This window comes from Heptranchias perlo, chromosome 10 (assembly GCF_035084215.1).
Source record: "Heptranchias perlo isolate sHepPer1 chromosome 10, sHepPer1.hap1, whole genome shotgun sequence".
Taxonomy (NCBI): domain Eukaryota; kingdom Metazoa; phylum Chordata; class Chondrichthyes; order Hexanchiformes; family Hexanchidae; genus Heptranchias; species Heptranchias perlo.
The window spans coordinates 53,674,797-53,702,232 of record NC_090334.1 but is presented as its reverse complement, the minus strand read 5'-3'; the positions used below and the strand labels follow the sequence as shown (position 1 = coordinate 53,702,232).

Genomic DNA, 27,436 nt, shown 5'->3' with positions numbered 1-27,436 from the left:
TGACCTCTGATTTTTTTGCCTACACCAATATGGCAGGTGGCGCACTTTCAGGGTGTCATGTGCTTGACCTGTCTGCCTACTATATTGGAGGCTTAGGAGGCTGTTTAGTGGCCAAAAAACTAATCGTGGTCGAATGTCGAGGCCAATACTTTATAATAAATATTGCAATTTCAAATTTTTCCTGTGTCCCAGGACACTGCAGTAATACGATGTAATGCACAGAGCTTTAGTGTGCAAACAGAACAAAGCAGTAGTATTGAAAAATCATTACTATTCCATGATCATGCATCAGAATGGTTTTATGTCAAAATTTTTATTAAATTTTAAAAAAATTAAAAGATATTGCCTGAAGTCTGTCAACTGTACTCAAACCTAGCTCAGGTGTGATTTACAATGCTGGTGAAACAAATGAGTTTCAAATATCATAACATGCAGAGTTATGTGAGCTAATTGGAACCATCCCTAGTGACTGCTTAAATTGGTGGTTTTAGCTTACTAATGGCAAGTGTTTACAAGTATTTTAAATCCGTATCAGAAATGTGGCACAGTTTGTACCACCACTAAAATACTCTCAACATTAAGGTGCAATTTTCTGTTAGGTGGAACTGAGTGGTAAAATTGCCAACAGCCCGAATATCTCTCCTAAATATTTATGCAGTTAACACACCCTGTGGGTAAAATTCAATTTCAGTGGGGGTATAAAATTGGCAGCAGTGGATTGGCTGCCCATTGTATACCCTGTCCAATTTCCCTTTCTATTGACTTCAATGGAAAGGAGAATCGATCGGGGTGAATGGGGCAGCTGATCCACTACTGCCCATCCAGTCCCCGCCGAAGTTGAATTTCAACCCCTCTGCTTACTTTTATCTGATTAGCCTGAATGACCATTATTCAGATATTCTGTGACACCGTACTGTAGAACCTCAAGCTACTTTTATTGCACATTACATAGAACATCACCATGATCCTACATTACCAAGCGCCAACAGCTGTTCCACTGGTGATCTTGGATTTAATCTCTGGTCTAAACCGCAGAGCCAATGAATCTCCTTCCACACAAAATCAATAACGTCAGTTTCATAATTATTAAAAAAATGTTCAATACTCCTCCTGTTTGCACAAAGCTGATGTAGATTGGGTGTGTCATCAGATTTGTCGCAAGCTCTGTAATTTCCCTACATTTGCTGTATATGCAAAGGCAGAAAACCTTATGACTAATGCCTATTGCTCAAGATCTGTCAATTAGTTTAGTGACTTGCTTCTATGATTTGTAGGCACCATGTAAATGCAAACTTTTAGTCACTAACTCATACGGTAATTTTGAATTGATTGATAAATATTGACAGATTCTGCTTTCTAAGAGACTAAATGAATTACACATTCAGTTTAATGCCAAAGAGTTACTAATTAAAAAAAACTAAACAGCAGCAAATTTATCACCTCAGTTATTTCATGAAAACAGGCACAACCTGTATATTATATGCATTTCATTTGCAATGGCCAGTCTGGGATAGTACTGGAAGGTTACCTGTCTGTTTATTGCAGGATGATAAAGCAAGAGCAAGGCACAAAAATAGTAATAAAAATAAACAATTGTCTATAAATATAGTAACAATATTTTATCCACAAAGTCAGTCTCAGGACTCGCTCCAATAATTCTATATCTTTCTTGTGATATAGGAATCAAAACTAAGTACAATGTGCCAGATGCAACCTCACCAAGACTTTAATATCAACTTCTTAGGTATACACCCAATATTTTATTTGTTTTTTTCGCTGTCTGTGAACACCAAACATTATTGGAATTATCGAAAGGTATGAAAGTTTAGTTATTATCTCCAAGTGGTAATTTTGAATGCATTTTAAGTTTTTACTGTGAAGCTAAATTTTTACTGTGAAGCTATTGGGCTGGATTTTGCTGTGAGCGGCAAATAAATGGCACCAGCTGTTTGTTAGACTTACACTTGCCCATAGACTTTCTTTGAGCTTTTCCATGGCAAGTTACTGTAAATTAGAGATCTAAAAAGCATGGTGCCTTCTACAGGGCATCTGGGACCTGTGTGAACAGGGCAAGCAGCTGTGTGTCTCCTTAACCAATCAGATTGAAGCATCGTTAATAAAAGCACAGTCAGAACCAGGAAGTGTAAGTTAGAATAGTGGATTTAATGTCAAATCAGGTACAGAAAGCGTAAGACCTGGTAAGAAAGATTGAATTAAGAGACAGGGATAAAAGCAACAGAAAGAAAAAGTTAAAAAAATTATTTAAATATTTTTTAATGTCCAACAATAATTAAAATATGAAGAATGAGACTCCACACTTGTTAAAGTTAATTTTCAGTGCCAAAGAGGCTGTTTGGCAGCAACTAAGACTTACCACGCCTTTAAAAGGGTACTTAGACTTAACTTTTTTTGGCGTGTTTAGTCTGTATCCATGAAGTAAGTACAGGAACTTTACGCCGTTCAATACATTTGAATGGGGAACAAAACAGCGAGATGCCATTTTTGCACAGCTTTTGGAGGAGCATCACATATCGGCCAGCAATTTCTGGATTTCCATGTTTAACTGTGCATGTGCAATCGCCTGAAGTTACTATCCAATTTGCATATGAATAACAGTAAGCGCTGTTAGCGTCACTGTTATTTTTACAGTGTGTTTATATCATCTAACAACAGGTGAGAAATACTTGCTAGCTTTGTGACTGCTACCACTTATTGTCTACATAAATGGCCATACACAAAGAGATTGTGGCATAGCAATGTGGGTCAGACATTGTATAAAAATAGCATTGTCTCAACTATCACAAATATTGTTTTCCTAGTTGAAATCATTTACTGGACATTGTTTGCTCTGTGGTTCTTGATCCCAAGAAAATGCCAAAAGCACCTGAGCTGTAGTGGTGGAGAGACAAAGTTCAGAGTTACCACTTACTACGTGAAGAATGTATTCAGATATTAGTAGGTGAATAACACACAACAATTCACAATATCAGCATTCAATTAATACATTAAAATGATCAGTAAGATTTTAAACGGGATTATTGCCACATTGGGACACAAAAGTCATCTTTTTGGCACTACAAAATCACACAAAACGACATTTTTAAAGAGAATGATGTGACTGCATCACCCATTCATCAGCAGAGTTCAAAAGATTTTCTAACAGCTTTACATGGCACAAAGGTGTTTATAAGAAAGGTAAGACTCTTACCCGGCTAGTTTTCCTCAGTTTGGCTCCAGCGAGTGCCGCTGCTAGTCCTGATGCTGAGTGTCCATCATCACTTCCAGCTCCAGGGCCTCCACCAGCTGGCAATGGAGGAGGAGGAGGTGGTCCACCTCCAGAAGCTGGTGGAGGCCCCGGTGGCGGTGGAGGTGGTGGGGGACCACCAGCAGGAGGTGGCGGGGGGCATGCAGGTTGTGTTGGGGGTCCTCCAGGAGGAACAGAAGGAACTGAAATAAATGTAAAAATAAATTTAAGCACAAGGTTAGTCTACTTCAAGAACATCACAGATATGAAGGTCAGAATGTTATCAAACACCATTAAAACAGTAAATGTTTAATTAAAGATCCATAAAAATGTTAATATTTCATTACACTCTGCCTGAAATGTAAGAGGAAGTAGATATAAAATTAACTTAAGTTACCTGGTTAGTCTTTCAGCATAAATTAAATACTATTGGTTAAAATAAAGAAAGTAGAATTGTGTTTAATTCCATTATTCAATAAAATTGGTTTGACTATTTTCCATTGACAAAGATGGTTAGTTTATGTACCTTACCCTCTAATAAGGGCCATTTTAAAGGACTAACATACTAGATTTCAAAAAATCACATTAAAATACTTTTAATTCTTTCCCTTTCTATCTCCATTCCAATAAAGAATCAAGTAGCCTAGAATAGCATCATCGTCAAGTACAAAACAAACCCTACTGGGTGAATCAGCCAATTTCTGATAATTATAAAAAAAATCCTGCTTGGTCGCATTTACACTGGACTTTACAGTAACCTATAATTAGAATCCAGATTCCAGATATTTTATTAGAAAGACAATAGGAGAAAGCAGGCAATATTTTTACTGAGTGATACCCCAAAAATCAAAAAATTATCTTTTATAAAACTTTTAACATATATCTTCCATTAAACTAGTCCTTTAAAATTTTGTACACTTCAACAGGCATCTAAAAATGAAAGAAATATTTATACATTCAAACCAAGCACAGAAAGAATAGAAGATAAAGCAAGAGGTGCTGTCAGCAAAAATACACACGTCACATGATGCCAGCACGACATCACTTACCCGACTGGGTAATGGCAGTTGAAGTAACTGATGTCATGGGAGATAGGGTCTTCTTAGACACTGCTGCCTCAGAGAAAGCAGCATGAAATGGAGGAGATGTAACGAAGTGTGAGGTGGACTTGTAAAGCTGCTGTGCAGGGAGCTGAGATGAAGGTGGTGGCTGAGGGTGAATTTGGGAACTGGAAGGACTACTTAAGACTGGCACGTGAGATACAGGGGTAGTTTCTAAACAGAACGTGAAGAAACCTTCTGTACTTTTTATTGGAGGCCTGGAGGAGGCCAGGTGAGTTGTTGCTGGAAAATGATCTTCACCTTGACCATTTTGGTTTGCATCAGATGGAGCTACCTGGACCACAGAATCCATAGGTCTTTTAATCTTGCCATCATGCACATGAATTACAGGAAGAGCAACCGGAATTATAGGCTGCGGTCCAACAGCCCTGTGGGGAGGAGAGGTGATCATCACAGGAGGAGATGGAGGAAGAGGAGAAAATGTAGCAGATGAATGACAGACAGGTTTAGGAAGCAAAGGTGGAGGTTGGGAAGGAGCGGGAGGAGGGGATAATGGGATCTGTTTAACACGTTGACTCATGGTCCCACAGTTTGGTTGCACAGGAGAGAAAGCAGAACTTAGGGAAGCAGATAATTGCGATGCAGAGGGTCTAAAAGGTTGTGGTTCAGTGTCTGTACTGCTGAATGATAACTGGCCGGGATCATCAGCAACCACTGCTTTAGGAGAAGCTGTGGAATCGAAGGACGTGGCTCTGGCATAAGACGGAGGAGGGGCAGCACCAGCAGATACGGTCACACTGTAGTTACTATACTCAGGTGGAGGAGACTGGCTATGGGAAGGGGAGGGAGCAACTTTGATCTGAAGGGTAGAAACTAAGCAACAGAAGAAAAAGAAAAGAAGAAACAGTAAGTAGAATATATTATATATCAAAAAAGAGAAGCATAACTAAAGTTTAAAGTATTCTACAATAATTATGTACTGTGGATGAAAATTATGCTGACAGAGATGGAAGTAATGTTTTCTCAACAGTATTTTCACCCTTACACAGCTCTATATAGAATTGATGATATTTGTTTTTAGTGGGAAATCACACATTCAAATGAAAAATGGTGTCATAAAATAAAACTGTTTGGGGTTAATGTGTAGAGAATAAAACAATAGCATGTATTCAATGCAAAGTATATTCCATTCCGTTGGTTAAGAATGGCCTGATTGTGTAGCAGTTAAGATGCACACTTCACATTAACATGGGACTATGACTTTGGGGTCTGGTTGAGGAGAATACTTAAACTTATCTAAAAAGAAATATGAAGAATTCTATCTGCTGTTTTTAGGTGGGCCTCCACTAGACCACATTGAGGTCTATATGAGCTACACTGCATCACATGTAGTGGGGATAGCCTGAAGCACGGATATAGGGCCTGCATTCTCCGGACTTATATGGCACAAACACATTTTAACATGATACAAATACCCAGAACTCTTCTTTCCACCTCCCACCGAATCCATTTACCATGGAGCATCTCTTTGATATGGTCTGGGGGATGACAGGGGCTGAATCCATACTAATGCAGTGTCAAATGGTCCCTAATATTATTTTATTTTACATTGCGCCCTCCCATGCTTACCAGTCCTCTGCAATATAGTTCCTCCACATCTTCATCATTCACCAATTTTGCTACTGCATCTGAATAGACTTTGTGGCAAAATCATGTTGCTAATTCACTCTGATTTGTTCTATGCACCAACAGAGACACCAAATATGGTCTACCTTTCCCTCGCTGGCATGAAGAGTGGACAGCAGACTTTCCTATAAATCACCATATCACCTCCGACGCTACAGACTGTCTACCAGGATTCAACTGGCCACATCGCAATTGGGCACTTCTCAACCATTTTTGAATTGGACAGGGACAGTGCGCCTCACATCTTTACTTATAGGGCCTTCGTGATGATGACAAATGTTCTTGCAGACAAATACAAACCATGTCCCATGACGCTGAATCATGCCAAATAATTAAACTATCTGGTGGCCTACACACTTTGAATGCTGGTGATGACAATGCTCTAAAATAGCAGGCATGGTATAATTCCATCCATGATCAGCATCCGGTACAATTCTCCACTGAGCAGTAGAGTATTGGTGACATGTCGCTGAATAATTTTGTTTAGTTTTGAATAAACTAATGCCCTGTGTGTCAAAAAAATCCTTTTAAAAAAAAAAATGACAAGCAACAGAACATAGATCCAAAAGTTGCATTCTTAGGGAGGAAAAGGTCTCTGCACTTATTTTCAGATTCAATCACAAATACATGGACAGACAGAGAAAACATTTGTATATGTAGTTTCTGCATATGGTAGCATGTACCATTATATCTTTTAAAAGGAAAGGTGGATAAATATTTGAATCAGAGGAAAATTAAAAGCTACAAGGAAAGAGCAGGCCAGTGAGATTAGTTTAGGATTGCTCTAGAAAAAAGCCAGCACAAGTATGATGGGCCAAACGGCCATCTATGTGCTGCCAACGTCTATGGTTCTATGTATCCCAGGAACCAGATTAGTGTAGAAACATTTATGTAACACAAGTTGAATCTTGATAATTGCATAACTTTGTTGTTTGGAAAAGCAATGCATTAATAAGGATCATGTTCATATAAAGACTGAAGCATCGATCCATTGGCATTTATCCACTTTGAACTGTATAATTCACATCATCCAAACATCTTTACACAGTGCATGCTGTCACAATCAGATTGTAATTTCCAGTGATGTGTTGGCTATTTGCCATCGTCCTTTCAGGACCGTGGCAGGATAAGAGTATCATGGAAAAATAACGGATTCTTGCTATTTATTTGAGAGGTGTGCGAGAAGGAGGAATAGGCTCTTTCCTAGTCAAAATGCTGTGCAGGATGACCTGCTCTAATATCTCTGCCAGTGCTGTCCTGAAAATGGCAGCCGGTGGTACCTTTGGGGTGACTGCTTTCAATCCTTTATTAATTCCCTCATTGAATTATTCAAAAATAATTTGGACGTTTCCTTTGGGTGGGAGGAATGCAACAAAATTAAATATTTTTAAAAATCTCATGACATCAAAAGCACTCCATGTTAGAAGGCATGTGCAAATTTTCACCTACTTTCAGATACATATTAACTACCTTTGCCATAGGCCTTTCCTTTATAAATTTGGCAAAGTTTAAATATTTGCAAGTCAGCTGTGCTTCTGTGGGATTTGAACACTTGTTAAAAACATTCACAGGGCAACTTTAGCACAATATATAAGATTCCATGAAACAGATTCATAAGCTGCCTCTTCATCATCAAATTGCCCATAATATTCAGTAGTATGAGGTTGCAGAATCCAGTATCACTGCAGAGAATATATAGTGGCCAAAGTGATTCTCCAAAATTTAAAAAAAATCTATAAATTCTGAAGGTGTTGATTGAGCTGCTCTAGTGTACTAACATTGACAGTAATCCTTATTGGTGTACCCTAACACTGACGGTAGCATTCTATTATTAGTGTACTCTAACACCGACAGACATACCTCTCAATACCAGTGTTCTAACACTGAAATTAGTGGTGCCCCCTGCTGTCATGTAATAAAACCAACAGTAACACAACTCTTCTGCTGTGTACTAACATAGACAGTACCACTGCCACCTGCTGCCATGTACTAACACTGACAGTAATGCAACCCTTCTGGTATGTATCAATGCTGATAGTAATACAATACTACCAGCAATATTACCATGCTAGTGTGTACTAACACTAATAGCTTTACGGCTCAATTGGTGCACACAAACACTGACAGTAATAATATTTGTATTGGTATGCCCATTGACAACCCTAAAAACTCATAATAATAGTCCTCCAATGTAGTAAACAGATAGTAATATTGGTGCTGAAATTCATCTTCGACAGGGGTGCAAAACAGGCGGTAGCTGTTTGGCTGCCCGCTATACTCCCTGCTCGATTTTCCTCTCCATTGACTTCAATAAATCATATAACGGGAGCTGATCCACTGCTGTCTGTTTTGCACCCCCATCCATAGTTGAATTTTGCCCTCACTGGCTGAGAAATTTGATTTACGCCCAAAACGGGCAGACAGTTGGCAGAGTGACAGCTCCACGCACTGGTCCATGCCAGCCTGAGTCTGAGCCAAATTTGGCTTTGGGCCTCATCTAAATGCTGCGGCCAGCTGCTGTGCCAAACAGGTGCCCTGCTGCAGCTCGCTGATTGGGGAAGGCGGGAAATTGGCTGGCTCTCGTGGAGCCGGCTGGCAGATCGGGTCTGTTGGTGGGGGGGGGGGGGGGGGGCGGGCGGAATTTTTTTGTGAGCCCAGGAGGAGCAATCGTATTTCTCCTCAGTCCATAAAAATGTCTTCAGCCTTTTTCTGAGTGGCCTCCAGCGGTCCCTTAAAGGATGGCTGGTTCAGCCATTCAATGTCTGGTACAACTGGGCCGAGCATGCACGCCACAAGCTCTACCCATTTGTTTATGAATTTCAATCATGGTTTTAAAACAGGCGGAGGATCCTGATTTAAGCAACATTACGCCTGTTTCTGGTGGCTGGGCTGCTCACCCATTTACAGGCCCGCCTGAACATCACACCAGGTGGGCCTTGGGCGTCAAGGGGCAGCTGAGATGCCTCCCCGCCACACCACCACCCCCACAACGATTTTCAACTGCTGACCACTCGTTTCTCAGACGGAAAGAGGGCAGCCCTGAATTGAACTTCTCCCCCAATGTCTATATTAAAAGTCCTATCTTTATGACCGTATATCATTCTGACCCAAAATTTTAGAATATATTCTCACTGGACTGCACCATTTTAACACTGTCCCTGAAAGGTTCTTTATGGAAGTTGGCTAAAAATGTTGAAGCTCAGGATTGGCCCCAAATATGTAGCTAAAAAACTCACCAGACATGGAAGCCCGTCGTTCTCTCTCCATCTGCTCATGTCGTTGTTCCATTAGTTGCCTAAAGAAGTTTTTAAAAACAATTACTGGAATGCTCCATTTTAATGTTCGTGTGAGTCAAACCTCTTCAATTTTTAAAAAAAATGAACAAACTAACTTTAACCCATCACTAAAACCAGATAGATAACATTATTGACCAAGAAATGCAAACCTGAAGATACATTATTCAAAAGTGTTATAAGTAATAGATTAATATTTTGTATTACTGCTTAAACTCACTGCCTTGAGAATCACCAGTGAGAGAAATTCAACCTTTCAACTCATAATAACAGCTTTTAGAGATTGTTTCAATTTAAAATCATGAGAAAATGATGGTAACATCATATTCTACTTCAAAGCAAAGATAATTCTTCTATTTTGTTCTTTATACTCCTCCATTTTTGGGAATATGCAAATATTGTGTCCACAGTTCTACTCTGTGGATAACAACATAGTGTAGATTTTCATCTTTAATGCCTGGGCGATAACCTGGTGGAGCAGATCACCTGCTTGTTATAGAATCTACTCGATTTTCAATCAATTTAAAGTAATGGAATGAAAATTGGGCGGGTTCTACAACAGGCGGGAAATTCACTCTGCCAGATTACCCTCCAAGTACTTAAGACAAAATCTATCCCCATATCTCTATTCTCTTCTTAAAATGGGGTCTGGGTGAGTTAACTCACCAGCCTTTCACCGTTCGGGTCTTGATTCAAATTCAGCCTTGACTGATTGGATGAAAATCTTCCTCTTATTGAAAGCTCTAAGGTTCGTAAGTGAAATGAGGTCAAACAGTGATAACCTAGTTTCCAGTGCGTTAGAATTCACAACACAAAACTGACCATAATTTAGCACAAAACTGTCTCACTTACAGGTCACAAGGACAGATGGTGAGAAAAGCGGAAATGGTAAACTACTGTAGTCAGAGATTTCTTTTCTGGGTTTGGATTAAAGCATGTGTAGGGAACTTTGCTTTGCAGTTAACCACTACCCAACCTGGGAATGTTGCACAGTACACTGGGAATAAAAAATTGACAAATGCTCAGTTTTCCAACACCTTCAGGTTGATAAGCAGAAAATTAACCACAAATAAAACTTTAAAAACACAGCAGTTTCAGGTTGTTAATAGTAAAGTTACAATGTTAGTCATTCCAGCTCTATAGTCTAAGGGAAACTGTTTTTTATAGACTGGGTGAGATAACAGGTGCAGCTAAAGGCAATTGTAACAAGGACATATGTTTCACGCTACCCTGACTATTGCAGGAGCACAGAAAGACTGAGAAATTATACTTGGGTGCCAACAGGCAAGTCATATGTTTTCTATACTTCAATCTATGGGCCAGTAGCCCTGGTTCAGCAAATGAGGCTGACGCTGCATTTGAATGTCTACATTTAATGTTGAACAATTGTTCTCAGAAAATGAAATACTGGAAATGCTTTTATAATAAATATTTATGAACACCAGTAAATATTTGCAGACACATTTTAAAGTTTGGTACTGTTGTTAATGTTGTCAATATGCAATAAATTATTTATCAAATATTTTCCACCCCAGCACATTTGCTGTTAAATCACTACTTATTTCCATTCTCCACATCTGTAGCTGGAGCAGCTCTGTCCTAACCTACAGGCCAACCCTGGCTATCACATAGTTTGAGATTGTTTTATTGCTACTGTACAAGGATTTATTTCAGCTTCTTCTATCAGTCTGCATCTTTTAAATGTGGAAAGTGCAATATGAGATCAAGACTTTCAATAAGAACTTCAGAAATTCTAACACCCTGAATGAATAGATTTTATTTGTAAATTTACCTAGTTCTGTTAACAATTACTATTTTGTGGTCGTGTTGCGCATGCATTGAAAAATACTGAGGTTTAGAGCACAGCTAAATACAGCAGGGATTCTATAAACTAATAGAACATTTAAAAGCAATTGGTGTGGAGCAGCAGCTAATTTGTGCTTCAATGTGCGGTGCCACCAAGTGGAAAAATATCAATTTGAATCTGCAATCTACCTAGTGATCTCCCAATCTCATGCTGCTGGGGGAAAGCGCCAACATGGAGGAGCAGGTGCAGCCACACACCGTATTACTGAGAGGTAAAGTCACTATCTCTGAGCAATACAGGTTTGATCCCCATTCTATGTTGAGTTAGCTGAGCTCATCTCATCTGTGACAGTGGTAAGTGTTAAGAAGTGAAGAAGTACTCATGCACCTGGTCACTATCCAGTCAAGAGAAGCGCAAGTGTGCGGCCAACTAGTGAGGAGAGGATCAGGTTCAGCTGGAACGTTGACCGGATAACCTTCCACACTTACTGCCAAGGCTCGTACATGAATAATGGCTACTGGGGCGGGATACTGCTGCCCCTGAAATCGTATCCTAGCAAGGGAGGTGGTGCCTTCAGAAGAGAGGGGGAAAATTAAGAGAGAAATTTATAGAGGAAAAAATAGAAAAAAAGGGAGAAATGCCTGAGGATTGGAAAGTAGCTAATATAAAATTAATGTTTAAAAATGGGCATAAGACTGTTGCATTTTTGGATCTCCTTCCTGTTTTCATTCTAGATATTTTTGGCTTCCATGTTTCAGACTACTCTGTTGCGTAAGCTTAGTTCCCTCTGTCCAGAAGGAGTGTTTTCATTTATCTAGATAGCTTAATACATTTCCCAGGAAATGAATGGAGAACTTTCTTCAGGTTATTTGATCTACTGGTTTTATCCCATCCTTTCGAATGATCCTTAATGTCTTTGGAAAGCAGCAGAATAACACTACTCTAGACTTTGATATACGTTTTAACTGCCAAATAAATTTATTGAATAGTAAAAGAACAAGTAAATAGTAGCAGCGGCACAACATATTTTTACAATCGTTATTATGCTTAACTTGCTCCTCAGGTAGTGGAAAACAATAAATAGAAAATAATTTTGCAACTGCAACTGCTGTGCTAAGCTATGATATGATATAAGTAATAGTCTTACATAATAATCCTTTTTTTCTTACCATCTATGGAAGTAATCTGTCCAAATACCTTTCTTCAAAGGCTGTAGACATAGTCCCTCATTTGTAAATGACAGGTTGATAACTACTTTCAAAATAGTAATTGGAACTAAATAGATTTGCGTTAAATTTCAAACAATGTATTTGAATTGAATGGCTTGACCTCTCTCATGGACATCAGGCACAGACAAACTGATTAAAATCTGCAACAACTATTTCAATTTAAGCTAGGATATGGTTTATGTGACTCAAGCTCATTTTTAACCCTTATGTAGCATGACAGAATTAAAGAAGCCAATCGTATGTTAAATCTTAGACAAAAATGTTTCATTTTCTTCAGATGATACAGGAAACTATAGGCCATTAGACCTAACATCTGTTGTGGGTAAAGTATTAGAAGGCAACCTGAAAGAGGGGACAATGAAACACTCGATAGGTATGGTATGATATGTACGGTGAGAGAGTCTGCCGTGGATTTATGGGAGGGAGGTCTTGCATAAAAAATTTGCGGGAGTTTTTTTGAGGAAATGATAAAGCCCATTAACAATGGAATTTTGTGCATGTGATGATTTTAGATTTCAGCAAAGCTTTCGATACTATGCCACGCACGTCCACTTAGTAGAAAGGCATGGAATAGGAGCAAGGTTTCTGAAGTATATTTAAAATTGTCTAAACTGGAGGAAGGAACGGTTGGTTAGGAATTGAGCTGTGTTGACATGACAAGGGGTCGCTATCAGGGTGTCACAAGGATTAATGGATTTGTGTTGAGTCATGTATATATGAACGATTTGGAGCCAAGGACAGAAACATAGCCATCTTAGTTTGCAGATGACATCAAATTGGAGAGGGGGATGGGGGGAGAAATAAACAGAGGGAATATAAATTAAATGACTAAGATACTGGACGCAACATAGAGGAGGGATCTAGGGCATTGATGGACAGCTCACTGAAACCAACAGCACAGTGGTGGCAGCATTGAGAAAAGCGAGCTGCATCTTGAAATGTACAGCCAGAGGAATAAAGCAAAAATCCCAGGAGGTGATAATGAATTTGTACAAGGCACTGGTATGGTCACATCTGGAACACTGTGTACAATTCTGGTCAATGTACCACAGCAAAGATATCCTGGCAGTGGAGACAGATCAGAAAAAGTGTACCAAACTGATACCTAGTTTAACACATCTGCTTTATGAGGAGAGGTTGAAGGGCTTGGGATTTTTAAAAAATCTTAGGATATGGACAACACTGACAAGGCTGCATTTATTGCCCACTGTATCTCGAAGAAGATGGATTTTCTCCTTGAACTGCTGCAGTACTTGTGGTGCTAGTATTTTCATGATGGTGTTAGGTAGGGTAGTGATGACGAAGGAACGATTTGGAGGGGAACTTAGAGGTGACAGTGTTCCCACAATATTGTTGCTCTTCTCGGTGGTAGAGGTTGCAGGGAAGGAGGTACTATCAAAGTAACCTTGGTGAGTTGCTGCAGTGCATCATGTGAACCATACATGGTACAGCCACAGTGCACTGTTGATGGAGGAGGTGGAGAAAAGAAGGCTCAAGGGAGATAGTCAAATGTTCAAAATCATTAAGGAACAGATAAGTTAAATCCCGTTATATTCTAGATTGCCATAAACTCTAGAACCATGGGACACAAGCTCAAGATTGAGGGCGAAGATGCACTGACAGTTCAGATTTAACTACTTTAAGCAGAGGTGGTGAATGTGTGGAATGGACTGCCCAGGGAGGCAGTGGGTTGAATTGTGTCGATAGATATTTGAGGGAGTGGCAGTTAAGACAAGCAGATGGGCTGCAATTTTTTCCAGTCAGGTGTAGGGTCTGAGGACACACAACATGGCCGGGAGAAAATATTTTTAAATGAACTCCGCAGCCTGAAATAGGGCTTGGGTATGAAAATTCGGACTGGGGACATTTTTTAATTAATTGTGCAGCTACAGCTGAACCCGAGGCTGAAGAGTGGGTTGGGAAGCTGAGAAAAGATTATTTTTTAAAAATGAATTGTGTAGACAGCAGCAGGGAGTGGAGAGCAGGTGGGCAAAGCTGGAGCACAGTCTGCAGCAGCAGGGTGGTAGAAGAGTGGGGGGCAGGTGGGTGGCCAAGCCAACAGGCCCAAGCAAGAGAGGGCAGCATAAGGGAGTGAGGAACCAGTGCACAAGGATGGAGCCTAACTAGTAAGCCTATGCAAGAGCTGGATTAGGCAGGAAGAAGAGCAGGAAGCAGGCAGGCACAGTTAGAGCTGAGCTAAAGTGTACAGAAATATTGTTATTACATTTTAAAAATAGTTTATACATTTTAAAATTAGTTTGTAGCATACAGTTTTGTGAAGTTACAAGTTCTCTGCCCAGTAAGGGAGATTTTTCAGCCAACAGGAGTCGGGGGAAAACCGCACAGCACCACGCCGTGGCCGGACAGCTGTAACACTAGAATGTAACAGCATGTTGACAGAGGAATTTTCTATTTTAAAATAATGACTTGTTCATATGAGTTTTTCCCACTATAAATATTGACATAAAAAGGGTGATAGAGAATCATGACAACAAGGTTTGTGGACAGGGCGTATGCAGCATTCACAAGATATTTAATAATAATATACATGTGGTAAGGTGGTCTATTTGCGGGTGTGTATTTATTCAATCTTAGTTCTGTGGCGTGCTCATACTAGGATTTGTATTAGTCTTAGTATTAAAAATGAAATTAAGGATGGTGCCATCACAGAGAACATTGACTATGTCTCATTAGGGTGAATATTGAACCTCTTAGGATGTTAAATACAACATGATTTTCCAATCCCCAAGTTTCTTTCCTCCGTCCCTGAATGCTGGGGTATGGTTCCATGGGTGTTGTGTGCCCTCTGATACCTCAGCTAACTAGTCATTATTTATGTGTGAGCATAGACAGTGACTGTCAGCGGGTTTAACAATGTTTTAAAAATATTTTCTGCTGCTCACCAACGTGAGCACAAAAGTTGGTGTGAATATAGAACAGGAAACTCCATTTTACTGACTTTTTTCTCATTAGTGATCAGAAGAAAATATATCCAGTATTATATTTATTATAGATTTCAAATTACCCAAATATTAAAATAAATTCAACTGAGCAAAAGAAACTTGTGGCTCCTCTGCTGTGTTAAAATAATGGTTTATTGCGCCCTGATTACACAGCATGAGTTGGGTTTCCAGCTTACCCCTGTTTCTTGGAGCGATGTGGAACTCTCCAAGTACAATTTGATTCACTGCCTCCGGTTACCATTTAGATAGGTGCTTTGTATGTAGCTGTGGAGGTGGTTGTTTAGATATATATGTAGATATTTATGCATGAAAGTGAATACATATAAAAGTTGATTTCTCAGGCACATTAATTATACATTCAACAAATTCACAGGACAACAGCAGAGTTAACATGTTGATCGTATTTGTGTTCGTGCTGTATCTTCACAATGGAATATTTTAAAAAGTAGTACCAATATCACTAAAGTACCTGGTATTCTATGTGCACTAGCTGAAAGTAGAGAGATTTCCATTCTGTACACTCTAGTGTTGTGGCTTGATTGCAGCAGAGCAAGGATTTCCATTCTATGAAGTTATGTCATATAATGGGTAGTGACTATAGTAAGTATTTTCTAAACTGGTTTACTTGTAGATTAAGCAAAACAAAAAGAATTGTATTAGATTCCACCCTTTCCCGTGCTATGTATTTTTTTATTCATTCATGGGATGTGGGCGTCACTGGCAAAGCCAGCATTTATTGCCCATCCCTAATTGCCCTCGAGAAGGTGGTGGTGAGCCGCCTTCTTGAGCGGGATTGTACAACTGAGTGGCTTGCTAGGCCATTTCAGAGGGTAGTTAAGAATCAACCACATTGCTGTGGGTCTGGAGTCACATATAGGCCAGACTGGGTAAGGACAGCAGGATTCCTTCCTTAAAGGACATTAGTGGACCAGATGAGTTTTTACGACAATCTGGTAGTTTCATGGTCACCGTTACTGATATTAGCTTTTTATTCCAGATTTTATTTAATTAACTGAATATTGCTGAATCTGTGTGCCAGACACCATAAGGAGTGAGATATTTCAGTTAAATAAATGCTTATAGGCAACAAAAATGTGTGTGATCAACAGAAAAAAAAGACAATAAAACATTCTAATCAGTTATCATAGAAAGAAAAAAAATCCCATTCTTAAAAACATTGAACTTCTCATCCAAAAGTGAAAATCTCACACTTGCTAATCTCCCTCCAGTATAACAGATTTCAGCCACACAAAAATTTGAGATTGCAATATATATATTTTTTAAAAACATTTGTGCTGCTGAAATTCAAAAACATTCTAATATTGGCTGCACTTACAAAATGATTTCCTCAACTTTGGGTCCCATCTTGTTGCTCTCTTCACTCCCTCTGTAAGGGTAGTGAAGGAAAGGAAGAGCTGAAGCTTCTACAAATATTCCATGCGCCAGATAAGATTGGTATTTGGTCTAATAATAGAATTCTTATTACCAGTCGCTGCTAAAAATGCAGTTTGCATCGCAGTCATAGGAATGTCACCATTTGGCTCGCATAAACTATCAGCTGTTTTAAACACAGTGTGTCATCAACTGTCTAATCTCACAGTGAGTGCCAAACAGCAGGCGTTTTCACTAGGGAGAGTTCAGGGGAGAATGTGCCCTGGCACTATTTTTTTTGCCTTCAGTAATCATGGGCTCAGCCTGACAATTTTACTTGCATAGGTGCAAGCTCAGCACACAGCACCACTGCTGTCCTTATGTTGTCTGTATAACATACATCTGAAAATGACTCTTGGCAAGCTGTGGCACCAAAGCCAGCTTATTTTTGAGAGTGTAATGACTTAATGGAATACTCCACGATAAATCCCTATAATGGGATTAGCTTTTAACATTTGTTTGTAAAATATGTTTTATAATCTTGGGTGGCAGGCTTCTCAATCATGCTGCCACGTTCAGCAGGTTTCTGAATTGAGGTGCTAGCTTTGGGGCCCAACCAACTGTGCTGCCCATGGAAAATAATGATTAGCAGAACAGTGAGGGGAGCTGAGGCATAAGAACGTAAGAAAGAGGAGCAGGAGTAGGCTATATGGCCCCTGGAGCCTGCTCCACCATTCAATAAGATCATGGCTGATCTTCGACCTCAATTCCACTTTCCCGCCCGATCCCTTGATTCCCCTAGAGTCCAAAAATCTATCTATCTCAGCCTTGAGTATAATCAACGGCTCCACAGCTCTGTGGGGTAGAGAATGCCAAAGATTCACAACCCTCTGAGTGAAGAAATTCCTCCTCATCTCAGTCTTAAATGGCTGACCCCTTATCCTAAGACTATGCCCCCTAGTTCTAGACTCTCCAGCCAGGGGAAACAACCTCTCAGCATCTACCATGTCAACCCCCTCAGAATCTTATACGTTTCAATGAGATCACCTCTCATTCTTCTAAACTCGAGAGTATAATGCCACAGTTCTTTGCTTAGCTTTCAAATGTAGTAGAGTTGGTCCTGATCAGGAGAATTAATGAGTGTGCAAATTTGTTTCTAATTAAACATTTTGAAAATTACATATAGAGTTGTATTTTACTGCTGAAGACTCAAGGATAATGAGCCCATTGTAATATTGATGAAAACTGTGCAGGACTGAAGAGCCTGAGATGATCATTTTAGATTATACAGCAAGATGTGCAAAAGAGAAGATAGTGCCCACAACATGGGAAAATCATAAAGCCTTTTTCCAAGAAGAACATTAAAAAAAACACTGAAGTGTCAGGGTGAGCTGCAGATCGTTAAGATATTTTAGAAATTGCTTGATTTGTAAAATTTATTTTTATAAATGCTCATCTTTTGTTTTCAGATGTGTAGTGCTCAATTTGCAGCAGTGTTACATTTCCCTATTGGTAATAGGAGTGATGTATTGCTTGTTTAAATATATCTTTTCCAGAGACTTGAACAATTTTCCAAATAGGCACAACGTTACTCAAGCAAATCATGTGATCAATGATATTTCAGAAAATGTCTAAAATGCCTTTTACCTTCTCTGTGCTTCTTGATCTTCAGGGGGAGGCCCATTGTGGACCTGAACTTGGCGTTGCACTGTGGGACCTAGAAGATCAGATCAAAATGTTAATCTCTATCTTCAGTTCTACAGTTGACAGTTACACTAATGAGCCTTGTAGCACCAAAATGAAACATAAAACAAGTCTCCAATTCTTTCAATAGTCCATTTTCAAAATACCATTGCCCCGATTTTAAAAGGGGGCGGTTTCAGTGTGCGCGAGCCCCAAAGTAGGTGGCAGACCTGGAGAGACCGGGGACATGGAGGCCCTGCCGATCTTAACGACAAGGCCTCATTTAAATAAAAGTTCCTGGAGTCCCTCCCGATGCCCAACCAGATTCACTACCTGCCCGATGGGCGGGAGTGGGAGTTTGGCGGCAGGAGGCTGCAGCTGGGGACCAGTGGGAATGGTCCCCGGCAGTCAGTGGAAGGAGGGGTTCCAGGGCGATCGGGGTTGGGGGGAAGGCTGGGGCTTAGGAGTCCAACGAGTTGGGGGTGGGGGGGGGAGGCCATGCTGGGGAGCTCCAAGGAGCCTGGGTGGGGGGAGCACACCTGCTCCTCCTGGACCACAAGGAGTTCTAAAAGAAGCACTTTTTTTTAAACTTACCTTGGCCTCTTCTGGCCAGTTGGTTCCTATGGTTCTTCTACCGGGCAGTGCAGGACTCCACCTGATGTGATGCTAAAATTACGTCACGGCACTGATGATGTTATTGGGCTGTGACTTTTAAATGTTAAGTAGGCCATCACCTGCCTTTAGCAGGAGCCTTGTTGATTGCATGATTTGTCATCATAAAAATAATGCCAGCTGGCAATGCGACGGGTTGGAGCCGGGAGCTAGATTTTTCATATTTTAACCCCTCCCATACACCATTCTCGCTGGGCGAGGAGGGTTAATATCTTGGCCCATAAATTAAGACCAATTCTTAGGCTTGGTCCATCACTAAAAATATACAGCAATACAAACTCATAAACAGAGGTATTACTTGAAACTGCCGTTAGACCATCAGAGCAAAACCTATAGGTTTAACAGCCAACCAATAACAGACCATGACTGATCTGAAGGAAGAATCAATACATTTCAATGCCAATGTGTGTTAACTTTTCTGAGGTGCAATATGTAGGAAAGATTCTTTACAATCTATCTAACTTCTCATTGTGAATTAGATGCCTATAATCTGTCTCAGTTTAAAAAATACAATAATCACCCTTGCATTCATATAGATTATAAAAATGTAACAGACGATAAGGAGAATTTATTTATTCATAGTCAGTGCTGGGGTATGGAACACTTTCTCATTTCTGTCACCCAGTTTTAGCATGAAGCACTGTCAGGTCAGGTATAGCATTGGTCAAATACAGAGTAAAGTTTCCCCTACTCTGCACCAATCTTTATAAGAATCTTAAGATTTTCCACCCTAACTATCTTTGTAGTCTCTCTGAATGAGATTGTCAATTTATTGTTAATTTGTGCTGGATTAAGGGCACTTCAGTGCTGGGGATTCACATCTAGTAGGAATTGCGTTGAGACTGTCCAAACTCATTTTACATAAGGCGCTGACAGCTGGCAAAGGGAGATATTCATCATATCACTGTGGGGTGGATTCCAACCTATGTCCCAGACATAGAAGGATATTGAGCCAACCACTGCACCATACTGTCCCCAGCATTATATTGCTAAATTACAGACCAGTGACTTCCAACTGATGTTTTTATTGTAATTTTGAAGCCTGCGGATTTTAACGTTAAAGGAAAACTGCAGATTCTGAAAGCTGAAAATGTCTTTCAATATTTGAAAAGATAAAATGATTAAAATGCATTAAAATATCAGAAAACTGGCCAGTATTTTCAAACACTATCCATGTTTTACCTTCATCACAACATTCTAGTGTTTTTCAGATTTCTGTCTTCATTTTGATCTTGATTCTATGCAGAAAGATATTAGCATTTAGATCTAGCAATTGGATTCGAAACTGACCATGGCTATGCCAATCGAACGTAATGACAAAGGAATACTCTGCTTTAAAAGAAAATCTGAAAAAGCATTTAGTTGCAATCCCATGCTCTATCCCCATACCCTTTAAAATATTTCTTGTTCAGATGTTTATATACTTCCATTTGGAAAGCTTTTAAGTATTCTGCTCCACCACTGTTTCTGATAAGATTTTCCATGTCTTCACAACCCTCTGTTTAAAAAAAAATTCTCCTATCCTCTCCCTTTGTTCTTTTCATCATGATCTTAAATTTATGTTGCTGACTCACCGACAGGGGGAGTAATTTTTCCTTTCAAAATGTTGAACACTTCTATCAGTTCTCTCTATCTTATTTGTTCTAATGAAAAGAACCCCATTTCCTCTGATCTCTCCTCTCAACCAAAGCTTCTCATCCCTGGTACCATTTAAGTAAATCTCCATCCAAATCGCCATCTCCATGGGCTTGACATCATTCCTAAAGTAGAGTGGCCAAAATTGTACAAAATATTATAATTGTGGCCTAACTTGGACAGGTTTAGCATTACCTCTTTGCCTTTGTATTCAACGCTGCTATTTATAAAACTTGTGATTCCATATATTTTTTTTTAAAAACAGCTTTTTGAACTTATCCTCCCACTTGTAAAGATTTGTGTATCTGAGTCCATGAGTCCCTCAGCTCCTCTACTCTTTTTAAGGTTTTTTTGTCCTCCTAAATTCACATGCAGTCATCTACACAATGAGCCATGGTCCCTATTTTGGGTTATATGCAAGTTTTGACATTATGCCCACTATATCCAAGTCCAAAACATTTATATATATTGAAAAGAACAATAGTCGCAACATTAACTCCTGGGATTTATTTACATACCCAGTGCCTTAATTTTTAATCAATATGCCTTCAAGTCTCTTTATCATGTACCCTTTGAATATCCATATACACAAAGTCCATGCAGTCTGAAAATTCTAGTAAGATTGAGAATCTCAATCTATTTATCTCATATTCAAGTCAATGAAAGCAAATACTGAGTCTATAGGTTTTCATTTAATCCAGTAAATAGTCTTCATGATCCGTGCAGAGTCCTTTCAATTTTCTCACTCCAGAACTTGAGCACATAATCTAGGATGACACTTCAGTGCAGGACTGAGGGAGTGCTGCACTGTTGGAGGTGCCATCCTTTGGATGAGATGTTAAATTGAGGTCCTGCCTGTCAGCTCTGGTGGACGTAAAAGATCCCATAGCAATATTTAAAGAAGGGCGGGGAAATTCTCCTGGTGTCCTGGCCACCATTTATCCCTCAATCAACATCACCAAAAAAGATTAGCGGTCATTTATCCCACTGCCATTTGTGGGCCGTTGCTACGTGCAAATTGGCTGTCGTGTTTGCTTACATAACAGTGACTACACTTCACTATATAAATACAAATTCTTTCTTTCATGTAAAGTAAAAATATAATACTTACATGATTTTTGCATAATGAGACAAGTCACTGTTTGCTATAAATGACAGGTACACTTGTTGAATCTATAATTAAGGACAGAGTGACTGAGCACTTAGAGAAATTTGAGCTGATTAGAGAGAACCAACATGGATTTGTAAAGAGTAGGTCATGTCTAACGAACCTAATTGAATTTTGTGAGGAAATTACTAAAGTAGTAGAAAGGGGCATATCTGTGGTTGTAGTTTAAGGTTCCACATAAGAGACTGTTAGCTAAAATTAAAGCTCATAGAATTGAAGGCAAATTATTGACCTGGTTAGCAGATTGGTTAGGCGGTAGAAGACAGAGAGTAGGGATAATGGTACATACTCAAATTGGATGGAAGTGACTCGTGGTGTCCCACAAGGGTCTGTGATGGGGCCTCAACTATTCACTATATTTATTAATGACTTAGATAACACAATAGAGAGCCATATATCCAAGTTTGCCGATGACACAAAGATTGGTGGCACAGTAAGTACTGTAGGCCGGAGCATAAAATTACAAAGAGATATTGATAGATTAAGTGAATGGGCAAAACTGTGGAAGATGGATTTTAACGCAGGTAAGTATGAGGTCATCCATTTTGGACCAAAGGAGAATAAATCAGAGTATTTTTTCAATGGTGAAAAGCTAGGAACAGTGGAGGTCCAATGAGATTTAGGGATCCATGTACACACATCACTAAAATGTAGCAGGTACAAAAAATAATCAAAAAGACTAATGAAACGTTAATGTTTACAACTAGAGGGCTAGAATATAAAGGGGTGGAAGTTTTGCTACAGCTATACAAAGTCCTGGTCACATCTGGAGTACTGTGTACAGTTCTGGTACCGCAGCTTAGAAAGGGTATATTGGCCTTGGAAGGAGTGCAGCGCAGATTCGCCAGAATGTTATCAGGGCTCCAAGGGTTAGATTATGAGGCGAGATCACATAGACTAGGCTTGTATTCCCTGGAATATAGAAGGTTAAGGGGTGATATGATTGAGGTTTTTCAGATTTTGAAAGGAATTGATAGGGTAGTTAGAGAGAAACTTTTTCCACTGGTAGGGGAGTCGAGGACAAAGGGACATAACCTTAAAATCAGAGCTGGGCTGTTCAGGAGAGAATTTAGGAAACACTTCTTCATGCAAAGGGTGATAGAAGTGAGGAACTCACTCCCACAAAAAGCAGTAGATGCTAGCTGAATTAATAATTTTAAATCTGAGATTGATAGGTTTTTGCTGGCCAAGGGTATTAAGGGATATTGGGCCAAGGCAGGTGGATGGAGTTAGGATACAGATCAGCCATGATCTCACTGAATGGCAGAACAGGCTCGAGGGGCTGAATGGCCTACTCCTGTTCCTACGTCAGTATGAAAAAAGTTTCAAAAACCTCTATAGTAACAAGCTGACAACTGGTTTCAGCAAGTGGAATGTTACTTGACAGTTTAATTTATGCCCTGAGTTATTAATATTATCTGACCATGTCCTTTTATCAGCAGCCCAATTATTATAATAGTTTGATAGGAAAATAGCTAAAAATGTCAGTGATTGACATCCCAACCTGCTCACAACTATCAGACTTGGTTACATTATCTGAATAGACATGAACAAGTTTTCAGAACCTAGGATTGGTAAAATGAGAGTTCAAGTTAAACTGAGAGGGTTACGCCATCTACAAAATCAGTAACCAAGCTAATTAGGAACATAGGAACAGGAGTAGGCCATTTAGCTCCTCGAGCCTGTTCCGCCATTCAAGGAGATCATGGCTGATCTGTGACCTAACTCCATATACCTGCCATAGCCCCATATTTTTTGTTAATTCGTTCATGGGATGTGGGCGTTGCTGGCAAGACCAGCAATTATTGCCCATCCCTAATTGCCCTTGAGAAGTTGGTGGTGAGCCACCTTCTTGAACCGCTGCAGTCCGTGTGGTGAAGGTTCTCCCACAGTGCTGGTAGGTAGGGAATTCCAGGATTTTGACCCAGTGACGATGAAGGAACGGCGATATATTTCCAAGTCGAGATGGTGTGTGACTTAGAGGGGAATGTGCAGGTGGTGTTGTTCCCATGTGCCTGCTGCTCTTGTCCTTCTAGGTGGTAGAGGTTGCTGTCGAAGAAGCCTTGGCAAGTTGCTGCAGTGAATCCTGCAGCCACAGTGCTCCGATGGTGAAGGGAGTGAATGTTTAGGGTGGTGGATGGGGTACCAATCAAGCAGGCTGCTTTGTCCTGGATGGTGTTGAGCTTCTTGAGTGCTGTTGGAGCTGCACTCATCCAGGCAAGTGGAGAGTATTCCATCACACTCCTGACTTGAGCCTTGTAGATGGTGGAAAGGCTTTGAGGAGTCAAGGGATGAGTCAGAATACCCAGCCTCTGACCTGCTCTTGTAGCCACAGTTTTTATGTGGCTGGTCCAGTTAAGTTTCTGGTCAATGATGACCTCCAGGATGTTGATGGTGGGGGATTCGGCGATGGTAATGCCGTTGAATGTCAAGGGGAGGTGGTTAGACTCTCTCTTGTTGGAGATGGTCATCGCCTGGCACTTGTCTGGCGCGAATGTTACTTGCCACTTATCAGCCCAAGCCTGGATGTTGTCCAGGTCTTGCTGCATGCGGGCTCAGACTGCTTCATTATCTGAGGGGTTGCGAATGGAACTGAACACTGTGCAATCATCAGCGAACATCCCCATTTCTGACCTTATGATGGAGGGAAGGTCATTGATGAAGCAACTAAAGATGGTTGGGCTAAGGACACTGCCCTGAGGAACTCCTGCAGCAAAGTCCTGGGGCTGAGATGATTGGTCTCCAACAACCACTACCATCTTCCTCTGTGCTAGGTATGATTCCAGCCACTGGAGAGTTTTCCCCCGATTCCCATTGACTTCAATTTTACTATCCCTTAATACCTTTGGTTAACAAAAATCTATCAATCTCAGATTTAAAATTAACAATTGAGCAAGCAACAACTGCCGTTTGTGGAAGAGAGTTCCAAACTTCTACCACCCTTTGCGGGTAGTAGCGTTTCCTAACTTCACTCCTGAAAGTCCTGGCTCTAATTTTTAGGCTATGTCCCCTAGTTCTAGACTCCCCAACCAGCAGAAATAGTTTCTCTCTATCTACCCTATCAATTCCCCTTAATAGCTTGAAAACTTTGATCAAATCACCCCTTAAACTTGTAAATTCCAGGGACATCCATAGTTTGTGTAATCTCGCCTCGTAATTTAACCCTTGGAGTCCAGGTATCATTCTAGTAAATATACGCTGCACTTTCTCCAAGGCCAATATATCCTTCCTAAGGTGCGGTGCCCAGAACTGATTTTTGTAAAAGACAGAGAGAGTCAGACACAGAAAATAAGAGAAATAGTTATATGTGCTGCCTTTAATACAAATTCACCAGACATGCAGTTCCTGCCTAAGTGGAGTGCTTCGTAGAAGTAGTTTTCACCTCTGGGTAAGTCAATAAATAATTAGACAAAACGCAGCAAAACAAATCTATGAATTCTCATCAACACTTCCCAGCAGCTGTTTGTATAGAAAGTCTGGAGCACATGCTAAGAAACAGTTTGACTGACTGCTCTTGTTTTTACACTGGTGGATGGGCCCAATAAGGTGAGAGAAACAGCTTTCTGTTTGTAAGGATTTAGTGCATGACTGTAGAAACTAAGTGCGTAGAATTGTAGAATTTGCAGAGGTCTGCTGATTGATACTTGCTAACCATGCGGTCATGCAATCACCATGACAGCAGCAACTTGCATTTTTATAGCATTCATCAGTAGAAGACTGTCCCAGAGTTCTTTACAAGGGGGTGAGCAGGACGTCAAGCAGGAGATGGGGGGGGGGGGGGGCGGGAGAGTGGCGGGGCAGAGAAAGGTCAGAAGTAGCAAGGCATGTGCTTTTTGGTGAGAGGTTCAGAAAGCAGAGGTGTAATGGCAGAGGTGTAATGGTGTATTCCGACTTGCAATGGGGAACCTGCCATAAAGGAAAGCAGAATTTTGCAACTGTTGCAGGATTTGCCGGCATACAGCAGCTTGAAGGGCCTGTCTGCTCCCCTATGTAAATGATAGTGGGGGCCATTTTTGAACCCACAAATTTTGCTGGTGTTCGAGGGTTAATCTATCGCATGGCGATTAAATGCACTCGCTAAGGGGAGGGATTTAAAACTTTAAATCTCATGCTGCCTGCATTAGTAACGCTGGTGCGTGGGAACATGATGACGTTACTTGTGTGCAGTGTTGCCATGGCAGTAATAATGGAGTGACATTATACATCACAATTGTGACTTATGATATCACTCCGTCATTACTGCCTAGTTATTACGTGCTCATCCATAATTGGGTGGGTGCCTCTGCAGTCAGTGGGATGATGGGTGCAAGTGCACAATGGAGTGGGGACCTGGCAGAGTGGGCCCTCACCGAAGTTTCTGTACCTGCCCACTGCATATCTGCTGGTAAACCAGTAGACTGCAATGGACAATCCGTCCTTGTGTTTTACAACTATACAGAGAGAGAGAGAGGGAGGGAGAGAGAGAGAGAGAGAAGAAAACAAACAGAGAGAGAGTGAGACACAAAGAATTAGAAGAGTGGAAGACCAACAATTGGAAAGTGGGATGCAATCAGAGATACAAGAGAATTTTATTTTTATTTTTGTTCATGAGCAATGTCAAACAAGATGAGCTCGTAACTTCTAAAATGGAGATGGGGAGGGGGCGAATATCAGTCTGACTAAAAAGTAATGAATTTGTCACCAAGGGTCATTAGAATATTTACTTATCTTCATAGACTCATACAGCACAAAAGGAGGCCATTCTACCTCTGCTGATTCTTTGAAAGAATTATCCAATTAGTCCCACTCCCCTGCTCATTCCCCATAGCCCTGCAAATTTTTCTTTTTAAAGTATATATCCAATTCCCTTGCGAAAGTTGTTAGTGAATCGTCTTCCATCATCCTTTTAGGCAGTGCATACCAGATCATAACAACTCGCTGCATAAAAAAAATTTCTTCTCATCTCCACCCCCCGCCCCTCCACCCGGCTATTTTGCCAATTATCTTAAATCTGTGTCCTCTGGTTACCGGCCCTCCTGCCAGTGGAAAGAGTTTCTCCCTATCGACTCTGTCAAAATCCCTCATAATTTTGAACACCTTTATTAAATCTCCTCTTAATCTTTTCTGCTCCAAGGAGAACAATCCCAGCTTCTTTAGTCACACCACATAACTGAAGTCCCTCATCCTGGTATCATTCTAGTAAATCTCCTCTGCAGCCTCTCCAGGGCTTTGACATCCTTCCTAAAGTGTGCTGCTCAGAATTGGACACAATGCTCTAGCTGAGGTTTAACTAGTGATTTATAAAGGTTTAGCATAACTTACTTGCTTTTGTACTCTATGCCTCTATTTATAAAGCCCTGGATCTCGTATGCTTTTTTTAAACAGCTTTATCAGGTGTTTGATTTAAACTTTTATTACGTACACAAAATCTCAAAAATTAATCAACTATGACATGATCAATACTGTTATTTCCTTAAACAAATGCTACATTTCTGTCTCAATAAAGCAATCAGGACTCAAAGCATTATATTGCAGTCTTTCAATCTTAAACTAAGCAAAGATGTGGAGATGCCGGTGATGGACTGGGGTGGACAAATGTAAGGAATCTTACAACACCAGGTTATAGTCCAACAAATTTATTTTAA

General features: G+C 40.2%; 1 protein-coding gene across 7 annotated transcripts in view; it reads right to left on the bottom strand.

Annotated features, from left to right (window-relative positions):
- Window positions 1–27,436, bottom strand: part of LOC137326565 (ena/VASP-like protein) — a 239,954-nt gene that overhangs the window by 26,108 nt on the left and 186,410 nt on the right. For 6 of the 7 annotated variants that reach the window (XM_067991788.1, XM_067991786.1, XM_067991790.1 and 3 more), the window contains 4 exons: window positions 18,302–18,371; window positions 9,228–9,286; window positions 4,294–5,178; window positions 3,209–3,447 (listed from right to left, as the gene is read on the bottom strand). In XM_067991788.1, the coding sequence (XP_067847889.1) occupies window positions 3,209–3,447; window positions 4,294–5,178; window positions 9,228–9,286; window positions 18,302–18,371 (1,253 nt within the window). The remainder of the gene's footprint in view (window positions 1–3,208; window positions 3,448–4,293; window positions 5,179–9,227; window positions 9,287–18,301; window positions 18,372–27,436) is intronic. The other variant, XM_067991792.1, reaches the window with a different exon arrangement.